The sequence below is a fragment of the Chiloscyllium punctatum genome, chromosome 17, assembly GCF_047496795.1.
Source record: "Chiloscyllium punctatum isolate Juve2018m chromosome 17, sChiPun1.3, whole genome shotgun sequence".
Taxonomy (NCBI): domain Eukaryota; kingdom Metazoa; phylum Chordata; class Chondrichthyes; order Orectolobiformes; family Hemiscylliidae; genus Chiloscyllium; species Chiloscyllium punctatum.
In genome coordinates this window covers 98,160,317-98,175,253 of record NC_092755.1, presented here as the reverse complement: position 1 = coordinate 98,175,253, position 14,937 = coordinate 98,160,317, and the positions used below count along the sequence as shown (strand labels likewise).

Genomic DNA, 14,937 nt, shown 5'->3' with positions numbered 1-14,937 from the left:
TCTCAAGTCACCAGTTTCAATGTGTTTATTTAGTAATAATTTTGTATTCCAAATTCTATTTGTAACATTTTTAATTGCATATTATAATTTATACTGTATACTGCATTACAGGAATGGGCGCTGTGTCAGCACGGTTAAGCTTGCCTTGCATAAAGTGTCTTGTTCACCTTCATTTCTTTTTAAAATTCTTCCTCGGTAGTTTGTCAGGTGTGAAGCAAATCAGAAGGTACCTATTAAAATGCATCTGCTGTAAAAAATACTGAGATATGTACATATAAATAAACCATACAAGGATGATAATGGGTTTTAGACAACCAGCTCATTCAAATAAAATCAGATATATACAAGTTTACAGCTTTTTATTATTATCTACAGTCTAGAGCTCCATGGCTAGCATTGCAATTCTATTCAGCACTGCTTAGCATAAAATGGCCTTTTTTTTTCTGCTTGAAGATAATTAACAAACTGAAGAAAAACTCTAATTGCTTAAGTGTCAGATGTGTTGGTTATATGTTTCATTTGGTTGGGCTTCTATTACATGTTGCTTTGAGAAACAAACTTTTGAACTGGACTAGGAGATAGTTTGCTTCCTTTGGAATTAATTGCAAATTGCTTTTCTGCATTTAAAGGGAAGATTTTAAAAAACTGGAAGGGCTGAGCAGATCTCTGGTAGAAATGGTTGAAGAGGCACTGCTGTTAGGTCAATAATTGCCTGCTGACACTTGAACGCTGAAATACAAGCTGGACCCACTGCATGAAGATCCTGACAAAAGTCTCCAGCTGAACCTCTGAGGTGCTGACAAACTTGATGTATATTTCCACTATCTTTTCTCATTGTACTTTAGTACTGGATTGTAGTTGTTTTCTTGACAACAGTGTTGAATTTTAATTGATCTGGCACTAGACATTCTGGTTAATAAATTGCATTTGCAAAAAAAATTAGCCTCATTAACAAATCACTTTGTTGATAGGATCGGGGGCAGGTAGGCTCCCAATGGGATGTTTCCAATATGATTCTGAATGTGCATCTTCCAGTTGTGAATGATGTTTTGTTTTCAGCCAACAGAAGTAATATGATAGAGGCTCATGTCTTCCCTGTTCTCCCCGTATGAAATCAAGATTTTTAAATCAGGATCTGTTACATTGCTACTGTCATTAATATTGCAAGTGCTACACTTTTATGTAATTTCCTCACTAAACATGTTCTGTATCAATGTGCCTCAAAATGCCACTAGCTGGACTATTTGTTTGATGGATTTCATCCTGCATCATTTCTTAGTAGATAATTAATTTACAAATTACTCAATAATACTTAAAACTGTATATTCCTCTTATGTTCACAAACACCCAGCACTCTACCCCTCCAATATGCTCTGAAATCAAATACTTACAAATTTCCTGAACCCTGTAAAACACATCAAATTTATATCTGAATAGACAGAGCTAGGCTGTAATCATACTCTGGTTACTGATTTCAAACAAATCAATGGAGTTATACTATAGACAGTCTCAGTCAGACTGAGGTCAAAGATACAGTCAAAAATTGAGGTTTGGGTAAATGTTTCAATGCATCACTCCACTCCCTGAGAAATCAGTTTCCAAGGCCAGATGAATTAGTGGTAGCATGCACTTTGTAAAATGTTGTGAAATTTTAAATGGAATGTATTTTTATACTGTATTGGAGGGATACTGCCATTTGTGCAAACTCAAACCAGAATGAGTTGACCTCCAGCTCAGAGATATTCTGTCAGGTTTTTTGTGCTAATGCAGATCTTAAATTGCTTTTCATTGATACAAAAGCAAGTGCACGGTAATGCAGACTTAAAACAGAGTGCCTTACTGTGGTCTTGTTGCAGAGTGTAGTGGGACTGCCTCTGGGTCAGAAGGTCGAGGTTCAAGTCCCACCTGCCTGGAGGTTGATAATAAGATGTTTGAGCAGGTTGGTTAGAAAATCAGTGTGTTTGAAAAAGAGCCTATAGGAATAGTGACAAATACATTTGCAATTTACCTCGTCTTTAATTGCTCAAATTCCATGACATTTTTATGGGATCAATTCAAAGTCAAACCTCCAGAAATATTATAATTAGGTACAAAATTAAGTGGTAATTTTATTTGATCCTGATGCATGTTGGAGAATGTGACAGCACATTTTGTTGAGCACTGTCCCTCCACAGCATACTTGCAAATGCCTTCTAGTGGCATAGTCAATGGACTATGACTTCAACGAACTAATGCTGTTGACTCAATCTATAAACCCCAAAAGAAATGTTTATTGTGATGGCTTCCCTCTAATTGTAAAGTGCAACAGCAGGTTTAGACTAACTCTGAGGAAGTTTCTCATCCCACCCAACAAGCGCCCTATATAAATTCCACTCAGCAACTCTCCCTGAAGAGATTAAAAAAAAACAGAAGCACTGAATAATGTTGCTTTCAATCACCATCATAACTCTTATAAAATCAATGTTTCAAGCACTGAAGTTAAACAGAGAAATGATTTCTGATCAGAAATGAGAAAAATGAACTGCTTTCAAAATAAAGTCTTGACAACAATCACTCAGTAGGTTGAATCATGCATCATCAACTCAACAAATTATCCATGAGAGGTTTCAAAACCCAACCTCTGAGATTCTGGGGCAGAACCAAAAGCATCGACAGGAAGAGGACAATCACCAGGATGGATCCAAATTTAACCTCCTCTGCATTAATCCAAGTTGTTACTCATAAAAGTCATTCTTCCTCACTAAGATGTTGTGTCCCAGAACAATCTTAGCTCTGCAGTTTAGAATATTTAGGGGTAAAACTTCACTATTAGTTAAAGCAATTCTTTATCTTAACTATCATTGGCGTAAAATGATGTCCATTTAACAACATTTGTTTACATACTTGCCTCAAAATATGCTTAAGTTTGTACTTAATGCCAATTGGTTCAAAACATTTATTTAATCGTTTGTATATTCTGGTATTTTCCGGAGACTGGCTTCAAGATATGGAAATGATGCCAAATATACCTAGGATTGGTTGATGAATTGAGAATACATAAATGGAGGACTGTGCTGGTGAATGGATTACATAAGGACATACAAAGCTCACAAAAGACCATCATGATTCATGGACATGACCCAAGATTCAGAAAATATTGATTTTCCACTCTACATCACATGTTACAAAAATGTGAATGGGAATATCATAGCAGAATACATTAAACAGGGTAACAGAACCTTGGATGAAGTCACCATGTCTTTTATCTGAAGATTATCACAATATTACACTCAATCTGCATGACAAATGCCTGAGTCTTCATACATGCATTATGGTTTCAGTGCAGTGTCAGGGTCCCGAGGTTCTGATCCAATGAGTGTGCCAGGTTTCCTGAGCACATAGAACTCCAGGTCGGGTTGCAGTGCTGAGCACACCGGCTTCAGGTTCGACTGCAGGACTGAATACGCAGTCTCCAGACCTGACTGCAGTGCCAGACTGTACAAGTACATGGAACAAACACACCTTGCTGCAGTGATAAGTTCCCTGAGTGTATTCGGCTCTGGTTTTCACCATAGTTCCAACTATCTGAATAGAGGGATTCTACATCTACCCAATTTACATATATGGCTCTAGATCTGATGCTGTGTCAGGTTCCCAACAAATCTCACTGGGTTATGCATTCAACACACAAATTAGAACAGCAACAATTCTTGCATCAATTGATCCAAGTACATGATCTGCTATTCCCAGATTCTCCACAGTATTCTGCAATGTGGTATGTACATAGAAGTGTTATTTGGGAACAAACCGAATACATTAAGAACAACAAAGGCTACTATGTTCACTGTCAAGACATTTCAACTGAACATGGACCAAAGGCCTTTGGAAATATTAACAAGGGAAAGGGAAAGGGCTGGGAAAACAGAGTTAACATCAAGAAATACATGCCTGCACTACAACACTTAGTCATGCAGTGTTTTGTTTAAATATAATTCTCTAGTTATTTAAACACACAAAAAAGCAAAAGGTTGAGCAGGAGCAATGAAGGATAGAAGCAACACCAGCTGACATGGCTGATGATTGACGTTTTAGGTCACGGATGCTGCATAGGTAAATGAAGTTGGTAATTTGTGCAAAGTAAGGTCCCACAAACAACTGAGGGTTAAATGTTGCTGAGAACACTGGAGGATTTGCCCAAGATCTCTTCTATCCTAATGATCAAGCAGACAAAGATGTTGATGAAAGTTAAGCAAACTGAAACATTGGGCGGCAATGTTTGTTCTCCTAGGTGGTGAGCATGAAGACAGAAAGGGTATTAATTAAGCCAGGTTGGGGGACTAACATGGACAGGTGGTACCTGCTGGTAGTCAACCCCTTGGCCTTGCATCCAAATCCCCTGTCCCTCTCTCCTCGCAATGCCCAATGAGAGAAACCCCCACCACCTTTATTCCATGTCTTCTGCAATCCAGGGAGGCTGGACATGCTGTTCCACCTGCAGTCACAGCCACCTTCATAGCGCTGCTGAGCTCAAGAGCTGCTGACCTCTGACTGACTGGCTGGCTGGCTTTGCTGTGTGGGACGTGAGCTCCCTGTCCTGGGGTCTTGATTCCAGTGGAAGGTCCAGCGTGCACCATCCCTGGAAGAGGCAGCACAGGTCTCTCACCAGCTCTCCAGCTGGCAGTCGAGACTCCCCAAAACCTCAATAGGACTCTGCCCACTCATTCGGTTTCTCTCTACAAATGCTGCCAGTCCTAATGAGCATTTCCTGTTTCCGTTTCAGGGTTTCAATGGCTGTGGTATTTTCTATTAAGCAAGGGGCTCACAGTTTGGATGGCATCTCCAGAAATGCAGCAAATTCTCAGAGCAAACATCACTGCTTTTGTCTTGGAGATGTCTTGAGCAAATAACCCTCTAACCGCCAATGCATGCAGGTTCCCACTGAGCCAAACTAGCATATGCGAAAGTAAGTAGTGCATATATTAGATGGACAAACATAGGAACAATTTCAGGGCAGCTGATGGGAGCAGAAGGTGCAGTCCCTCAGCTATTCCCATCATTCTTCCTTCCAACTCAAAAGAAAATCTGAAATAGAACCAACAGTATGATCTACTTTGTATGTGTGGCCTGCTTAGAAATATTAATATGCTCAATTTGCTTTCCCCTTCTAAAGGGTAAACCTGATAGTAAACAGCTTTCATAATCATACTGAGAACTGGTTTTCTGTCCACCCAATGTGTTGTAACTGTTCAATTAGCTTGGGAAAAAAGCGCATGTACTTAGAAACAAGGAAACAGGTGTTGGTACGAATGACTAGAAGAAGTCGGAAAACAAGAAGTAAGGTTGTCTCTTCAGTGATTTCAAGATGGATACAGTCTTCAAATAGAAAAGATAAAAGATGCATTTACATTCTGTTTCAGTGCAATGCAGGTTCTGTGAAAGTAATGCCCAAATGAACTTTCTGCTGCTGGTCTCCTGTAAACCAAGTGGATCCACAGAAGAGGTAGTTTCAAAGGCTAACCTGGAAGCCCATGAGAAAACTAGTTTCCATTTCCACTGAAAGGAGGAGCTGGGCTGGTTTATACAGTGAAATGCCATCACACAATATCATCAAATAGTATAAAAACACTTCTAGAACTGCATCAGGAATCCTGTTCATTATAGCTAATTCTCTTTTTTTAAAAATCCAAGTAATAAAAGAAATTTACACTAAGATAGCACCTTCAACGTTATGGAACGTAGCAAGGCACTTCACAAAAGGCAGGAGTGAGGGACAGAAATGGACACCAGGAGGGAGGTGAGGGTCAGAGTATTGAAGGTAACCAAAAGTCATAGCTATAGAGGTAGATTTTCAGGAATCTGCTAAATGTGGAGAGAGATGCAGCAAAGCAGAATGGTTTAATGAGGAGATTAAGCTTTGCCACCAATGGTGAAGGAAAGGAAGGAGTCATCTACATTCCAAAGAGCAGTGTGTGGTGTCCAAGAGTGAGAGGTGTGCGATGACAGGGGGATGCTCGGGGTGTTGTTCATTATTTGACAATTGTAGACCTGGATTTGTGATTTCAGGGAAATGAGAAACCAATTGATATCACCAAGGATGGAGGCGGCCATGCTATAACCACGGGCAAGAAGTGACTGTGATAGGAGGTGGCAATGCCAGGACAATAAGGCAAGGTGTGACTGGGATTAGAGGTGTCAGTGTCATGGTGATGGGGTGAGAGGTGACTGGGATTAGATGTGGCAGTGCCATGATAATAGGACAAAGAGGTGACTGGGAATTAGGATTTGATACTGAAGAGAATACAGATGGCAGAATTTTAAATGAACTTCAGTTTGTTAAGGGTAAAACTCAGGACGCTGCTAAGAACTTTCAAAATACAATAGAAGCATGGTGGAGACAGGAGTAAAGTTGAGGTATGGGCAAAAGCGAGGACTGCAGATGCTGGAGATTAGAGTCAAGATTAGAGTGGTGCTTGAAAAGCACAGCAGGTCAGGCAGCTTCCAAGGGCTCCTGCCTGAAACGTTGATTTTCCTGCTCCTCTGATGCTGCCTGACCAACTGTGCTTTTCCAGCACCACTCTAATCTTGACTCAGGTTGAGGCAGAGCTAAGCAGCGCTGTGGTGATGTAAGTTTACAGTTTAACAACAGATATGGCATAGTGTTTGAAAGTCAGGTTACAATCAAAAGGATTGATGCTCATTGAGGAAATGCATATAAACATTTTGTAGAATATAAATGCACGTTCCTCAAGGAAATTTTAAAAAAACAAAATGAGAAGAAAAACGAAAAAAGATTATTAATCTTGCAAGACACTGAAATAAAGCACGGTAATCAATCTTGCTGATGTTAAATCATTATCATGAGAAGCAGCAGGTCATAGTGGATTGGTACAGGAGTGATGGGACAAGCTGGTAAAAATACTGTAAGTCTGCCCCCTGGTGTACAGTACACAAGATCCATCAGCATGAAAAGGTTCGGCTCATATTATAGCACACAATGAAATGATAAGCTGCCACAACATGAAGTAAGCAGAGCAGTAACTCTATGGTTGCTGCATCCATTATTCTTTCCCTTGTTGCTTACTTTGGAAATTGCACAACACTTATTCTTGAATTTGATGTAAAAACCATTAGGAGTACAGTTAACAGACACACTGACATCTTTAGGCTTGAAAGTTTTAGGTATTTCTGCCCTTTCTTCCCTCCCTGATATGGATAAACGTTATCATACCCACACACACACACACACACACACACACACATACACACACACACACACACACACACACACACACACACAGAAAACACACACAGACATAACCATTTGCGAAGTTTCTCATTAATTTGACAGCAATTCGCCAAGCAATGAAGCATTGACACACCAGAAATTACCAAAGTGGTGTTGTAAATTTGTTATTTTATGTCATCAAAAATAAGTGGAAGACCAGAAGATGCAGTAGGTCCAGGGAGGAAATAGCACCCTAGATGTAATTCTGAGATTTGCTTTGTTGCTTATAATAGATTGAAGATCTTCATCACTGATCACATCATAAGATAAAAGTGCATTTCCGCTTGTCGAATGGAGTGTGGTCCATGACCCGCAAAATATTTCAGCAAAGCTCTAAATCAGAATTTCCATCTCCGAGACTCTGGGCTCTGAAAAAACAATTTGGGGAATTGAATCTCAGCCTCAAATGGCAGGCAAACGCCTATAGCCACAGCTCAACTTCATTTGTAACAATCAGTAAAAACCTTCACCATGCCAGTGAAGTGCATTCAAGAAGCCCTTGCTCAATGCACCACAGGGATGGATGGATTTACTGAGGAATAGTTACTTTGTGGGAGTAGAGGAGAGGCTGGTGAAATGCAGCTGTATCAATAGTTGGAAGAATTCTCAAGTGATAATATGGAGTGCATGGTGCAGCCTTCAGAGCGTGCTTTCTGATTAGAATAGGAATTAAATTGCTTACCATTGCTGCTGCAAGATGACAGCATGTGGGACATCAAAAATTTGCTGAACATAATACTTTTTTCTTAAATCACTTACAATAAAAATTGGGCGTGACCTAAAACTGACAAGCCTAGTTTATTTTCTTTTTGCAACAAATACTTCTGATTGCAGACTGACATTCCAATTTGATTTTTGACATTTATAAATTGTTATCAACCATTAAATGACTAAGAAACAGGGCAAAATGCCACTTCTGGATTCAATAAAAATATGACATTTTTACACAGTAGTTTTTTTTTCGCTTTTTTTTCATTTAACAGTATAAAAACTTTAGCACTGTTCACGCAACACACAGGGTCTGTTTACAAACAGCGCATGTCCAACACAATTGGCTTACACATGCTCGTCCCACAATGTCAAGTGGGCAATCGAAAACTTCTTCTGACTGGTTGGGGATCATTTCAGCACTTTGAGGTGGGAAAGAATTTTCTCGGAGACAGAAATTTATAACCATTCCCAGATGGGAATCTCAGTGGACGTGCTTCTCTCTGAGTGATACTTGGTGGCTGCATAGTTTCTGCTGGTTTGCTGGTCTCCTGGTAACCACCTCGCCCATTTTGGGCTTTCTTGTCTGTGTACGGGAGCTTGGAAAACTCCTTAAGTTCAAGTTTATCCTCCTTTCCTTCCTTCTTGCCGCGTCTGGCTGGTGAAAGATTCAAATAACTTAGAGCATCAGCTTTGGAGCCTATAAGAGCAGGGTTGGAACGCAGAGCTCGAACAGGTCTGGATGAAGGCTGTGTCGCACTAGTCCAAAAGGTTTTGAGGTTGTGGACAGCCTTGACCTTCTCGTCAATGGCAGTCATTTTCAATTTGCTCAGGTCAGGGATATCAGCGGGGCTCGAGCGTGCTGAGCCTGCCGATGAGTATGAAAGGGCAGGAGATGGGTTACTCCCAGCTGGAGACTGGTGACCTGAGCTTGGAGACCTGGAGATGTGAGCACTGTAAGGGGAGCTGGGGTATTTGATCTTGATTGGTGATTGATCAGATGAAGAACCAGGGGACTGGCGCAAAGAACCTGGGGACTGGCGCAAAGACCCGGGGGACTGGCGCAAAGACCCGGGGGACCGGCGCAGATCACCGACGGGTGAAGATGTTGCTGTGGTCTGTCTGCTCTCGCTCCCTTTAGGGTAGCAGTCCCCTGCTGACTGACCTACTTCAATGATGTCACTGGTAGGAGTGTTGCTTCCTGAGTTCACCTTCTGCAGTGATGAGCTCCGTGTTGGAGGCTTTGGTTTTGCGGTTATTGGTGAAGACTGCTTTTTCTGCCCGGTGCCATTCTGTGGTCTACTGAACGCACTTGTATCTGAAGATTTAAAAGCTGAAGAAGCATGATTTCCTGTTACACCATGGTCCACTTCAGCTGAACTGGTTTTGCTTGCTGGTCCACCACTTTGATACAATTTCTCAACAGCAAGCAAGTGGCTTTGAGTCTCCTCCAAAATCTTTTGTGCCAGCTCCTGAGGATTAAGTTTAGTCACTTTATCCTCCTGGGATTTAACCGTGCTATCTGTTTCTGTGCTGGACTGATCTGATTCTCCTGTGTCCGAACTTGGAAGTTTATTTCTGGATTCCACCTTCTGAAATGGCGAGTTTGGACTCGGAATGAGCGTTATTTTGACAGGAGAACTGGAAGCACTGGCATTGCCTTTGAATGTGTGGCTGTCCTCAAAATTATGGCAGTGTTCTACCTGTTCTGTAGTCCTTTCTTTGTTGGGTGAGGCAGATACACTGACAGTGTCAGTGTAGACACTTAATGGCTCACTGCTAATAATGGAGAATCCCTCATATTCCTCATCATCTCGGCTTGTGTTACTTGCCTGTGGAGAAGACCTACTACGTAGCATGGCAGCCTTGTGTGGGTAAATGTTCTTGGGTCTTTCGTAGTCCTGTCGGCCCCTTTGCAGCATTCCTTCACCAGTCACGTCAGTCTTCGAAGCAAAGCTCATGGAGGAGGCGATGGAACTGAGGCTATAGACAGAAATGGCGTCTGAAGCCATGGACTCTCCGTAAGTGGGAGAAAATGGTGGGTTTAGCTGTCCCGTTGGATTGGAAACTGACTGAGAGGACGACAGAGACTCCAAGGATGAGGAGCTGTCGAGACTGAGTCGTTTGGGCAGTTCTGTGGAATCTGGAACAGAGTGAAACATTGCGAATTACAAATTCATGGGAATACAGATTTGCAAGTAAATCCTTGCCTCCTTATGTATCCACCCTGACCTCACTTTCCACAGCCCCTACATTTGTAAATGTGTTTTCAATTATCTCGGCTCCATTCCCTGGACTTCCCATCTCAGGATCTCCCTGCCCTACCAGCTTTCCCTCCTCCTTTCGGACTCTCTTGAAAATACGGTAATATGATCGGATGCTTGACCCACCTTTCAAATATCTCCTTCTTTGCTCGTCACCCATTCTTTTCCCCCTTCTACCTCTGTGAAGTGGGTTGGGGATTTTTTTTTCATTTTAAAGAAGCCGTAACAATGCAATCGTTGTGTTAGTTGATTCGGCAAGCAAACGGTTTCATCTCGTGCCATTGACTAGTAGCAGTAACTTGAAAGAACAAAATGATTGTACAAACTGCTGGGTGACCCAGAAGTTGTTGTGGAGTTTAAGCTACTTTCTAAGATGCTCTGACCCTGTAAAACTGCATGCAGTGCTGCGGACTCGCAATATCCTGGCTATGAGCCATTCCCAGCACAGAGTTTATTGGGAGCATAATTTTGGAACCAAAAGTGTCATCTGGCCATAGCATACCAATAAATTGCAATATTTATCACAGAACGCATCTCCACAGAAGCCATCCTGTTTACCTAAACATGTGTTCCATGGATTTTGAAATGTTCTGATGCTTACGTATTTAAACATCAGAATAGGAAATGTCCTCCACAAATGATTGTTTATTTGGCCAATCAAAGTTCAGCATTTACAACTTTGTCTCATATTGAATGGTCAATCTGTCGAGAGCCATCAGACAAAGATGAAGTACTGCAAAACATTTCAAATAAAGGGGGTAAAAAGACATTGGCAAGTAGTATCCCTTGTTCAGCCTGTCTCATTTACACATCAGCAGCAAGTGCACATCTGCTGACAGCTGCTTCACTGTGCCTCTGGCAGAGATGGAGGGAACACTAAGAAGAGCGTGGAAAATGACAAAAAAACAAACAAAGGATAAGTAAATCTATAATCAAAATAGGGGTCAGGAGTCGCCTCACACATTAATAAACAGCGTGTCAAAATAATTTATAATATTTCTATTAGACATCCAAGAACACACTTCAAATATAATTCACAATGTGCAACGTCATCCCATCTAATTATGTAGACACCTTCTTGTTTAATTTATTTAAGAGCTCGTTACTGAACTGAATGAACTATGCACAATACAAACCTGCAGTTCATAGAACCTACTGTGCAGCCCTCTCTTCAACCTGTTTCTGTCATTTACCAAAATCACATTATGAACAATTACATAAAATAAATAAATAAGATCCTTCCATTTGTGCACGGTCTTCCGGAGATTACAATTATGAATCAATTTTGCTGGTTTAATTCTATTAAAACCAATATTGCGTCTGCAAGATAATCTCTGTTAAAAGGTCAAGTGACACTTAAACAAAAAATTTAAATTATGAATCATGATCTTGTAAAAACTTTTCGACACCATTAATTCAAGGCTTCTATTGCAACCCCAACAGATAATCTTACTAAATGCTAGTCAATAATCCACATCAGCATGATCTCCGTTAATTGAATAAAAAGTGCTAATTTCAAATCGAGAGGTGGAGCAATGTTAATTGAAGAATTCAACTTGCTGCCCTTTTCTTCCAAAGCTGCTCTGATGCTTTGTTTGGTTACAGCAATGCAACTAACAGCCACCCGCCAAAATAAAGCTTTAGTGTCAATTCTTCAAATTAAACTCAGACTTCCTGAACTGTTGAAGGTATCACAGCGACACTGATCAAATGATATCCACACAACTTTTTGACAGATTACTGAATAATGAACAGATGCAGATATTTCCACAGAGATTGCAGTTGTTTTTCACAAGCCCACTGATAAAACTACATCACTAAAATATGTTTGCCCACTAAGCTGTCAGGTTGCAGATGTCAGGTTGTGGTTTTTTTTAAAAAGAAAGGAACATCTTAAAGCATTTAACATACAATGAATCAGTCAACGAACCAGCAACCTAATCCATGACCAGATAATATATTTGTTTCCTCATGGTGATTGAGGGAGAAACGTTGGTCCAGGTAGAAAGAGGATTTCCTGCTTTTCGAAAGGTGCAAACTGATTGGGAGAATTATTCTGATTGTCATGTAGTGCAATATTCTTTGCTGTATTCAAAATAACAGATCGATAGTTTCACACACAATGATCAGATTAATTCTTCCTTGTGGATTTTTATTAGTTTATCTGAACACTGGGACTAGTGCTGAGATCTTCATAAAATTTAGTGAAAACTGCAGTGTCTCCGACAGTGCAGCACTCCAACAGGACTGCACTTGATAGTTTGCACAGATTGCTCAGTCTAGGATTCAGGCTTGAATGCTCAACCTTCGATTCAGAGTCAAGAATGTTATCAACTGAGTCAATAGTTTGTTTTGTTTTTGTTAAGGGGGCAGAAATCATCAGAATCTTTTGTGTGGTGTTGTTTTGGAACATTGCAGAATGAACACACAGTCCAGTTAGTCCACTGACCCAGCTCTTTCTTACTATTTCTCATACGTTTAATCTTCTAAATCCAAATTCCCTACACCTTCTCCACAGATACTTTGGAACAAATGATTTGGAAATAAGTAATTATTTTTCTTGGAATTGTCAAGTTACTTTGCTGCTATACAAGCTCAAGTTCCTTGGCCTGTTTGGGAGTGAGATAGGATACGTGCAGAGAGTTTACACTCCTCATATATTTGGGCTTTTGGTCTTAATGCTAATTAGATGAGGATCTTGCACTTCCTTTTACCTTTCACCTACTTTAGAAAACTCAATGTCAGGTAAAACTGTTGCATGGTGTGAAGTCAAAATGTGAGGAGATATTACTGTGAAAATTGGCAATTACTCCTTGTAAGCAGCTGATAAGCTTAAACAATAGTGATCACTGAAAAATCCACATGCCTCAGATTTAGCTGGCTTGTACTGTATTAATCTCGACCAATACTTAACAGTTCACAGCATATGCCTTTCATGCATTGTAATTCAGTTCAAAAATGTGTTTCAAAACTCACCAAACAAAGCAAGCAAAGACTGGAGAGCAAAGTGCATGGTTTTTCTGTTTGCCTGTTTGCCTGTCTTCAACACCACTTCCTCTTGTCCCACCTCGCACAGGTCAAAACCTAAACAACAGTTTGTGAAAAGAACTGTTAGTACCAGCAAGTCTAGCAGCTTTTCTCTCTGTTATCACCTTGGATTCCATTTGCTCCATGATCATATATTCTTCCTCCAATGGGGTGAACAAGTCACGTGCTCCACACATCCTGCCCACGCTGCCTGTAATCAAGGTGTGACTGCAATCATCAGGAATGAGCTCAAAGGCTTGTCACTCATGGTGCTGTATTGTTAGTGTACACAAAAAATGTCTACCAGCTGAAAGAACTTTTAAGTTCCTTTATGAGCACTCCTATGGGCATGTGTCAAGACAAATGTGGCCCGAGCCAGGACGTGAAATCCTTAAAACCAAAATGCTGTGGACACTGGAAATCTGAAACAAACACTGAAAATACTTAGAAACTCAGCAGGTCTGGCAGCATTATGTGAAGAAGTCATGCAGAACTCAAAACATTAACTGTTGTTTCTCTCTCTGTCCAAAGATGCTGCCAGACCTGCTGAGTTTCTCCAGCATTCTCTCCCTGTTTGCACAAAGTTCTTAGTTGTCTGTACGTCCTTTATCTGAGCTTTCAGGCTTCTGCTCAATGAAGACTGAAACCAATGTACTTTATTTTTATTTAATTTTCCACTAATATAATAGTAGTGCAGTGCAGATAGCAGGTAACTTGCAGGACATTTCAGGACCATAATGTTCAGATTAATGAATTTAAGAAAAAGATAATTTCGGGTTGTCTGCTCTTTTTTAGTAGTTATCGAACCTTTCATTGGGATATGGGCCGGGTGCTGGTAGGTGGGACTAGATTGGGTTGGGATATCTGGTCGGCATGGACAGGTTGGACCGAAGGGTCTGTTTCCATACTGTACATCTCTACGACTATGACTCTATGTGCCAATTTTTTTACTTTGCTGAGAGGAGTGCTGACAAATATATACTAACTTGGACAATTTTAATGTGGTACTCCCGCAAGTATCCTTGCTGATGGTAACAACTTTTGAAATAGTATTTCTTCAGGGAAGCTTATCATTCCTTGCTATTCGGGGAAACAGGGAAAGAGAAATTTGTTCCGCAGCAAGATTCTTATTGATCAATATTTGTCTGTTTGATATTTGTCAACATACCAGCTTATAAAATTAATTAAACTCAATTAAATTTAGCCGTTAATTACTTCTTCGGTCAACAATTTAATTAAAATAAAGAACACAAAAATTTAATGAAATTTAATAATTAATGCTTGAAACGTACCATTCTGTTGGGTTTCAAACCATAATTATTGAATTACGCAGCCATTAAAGAAAGGAATGGAAATAGGAAACTGTCTGTACATATACCAATTAAAATGGAAAGCATTAAGACAGCTATTTTCAGATTTAAATTGACTGGCTAGCAGAAAGTCTAGCCTTGACATAAATTCACAAAAAAGCATAAGACACAGTGAACTAAGCTGAATCAACATTGGTAGGGTTTAGAATACTGTTGGAACACAGTAATGGCACAGCGAGGACTCAGACTGAACGAAGACAAGTTGTTCAGATCTGGATCACAAGCCACACTGCTCCAGCCTATTTTAACTATTGATGCTGACAGAACTGTCACATCACAAAACCAACTGTCACAACGAACAACC

The 14,937-nt window shown here is 40.3% G+C and overlaps 1 protein-coding gene across 6 annotated transcripts in view; it reads right to left on the bottom strand.

Moving 5' to 3' along the window:
• Window positions 1-2: 2 nt before the first annotated feature.
• ttc28 (tetratricopeptide repeat domain 28) overlaps window positions 3-14,937 on the bottom strand; it is a 760,569-nt gene continuing 745,634 nt past the window's right edge. For all 6 annotated transcript variants that reach the window (XM_072588038.1, XM_072588039.1, XM_072588042.1 and 3 more), the window contains 2 exons: window positions 13,213-13,320; window positions 3-10,115 (listed from right to left, as the gene is read on the bottom strand). In XM_072588038.1, coding sequence (XP_072444139.1) covers window positions 8,389-10,115; window positions 13,213-13,320 — 1,835 coding nt within the window. In that variant the 3' untranslated portion in view covers window positions 3-8,388. The remainder of the gene's footprint in view (window positions 10,116-13,212; window positions 13,321-14,937) is intronic.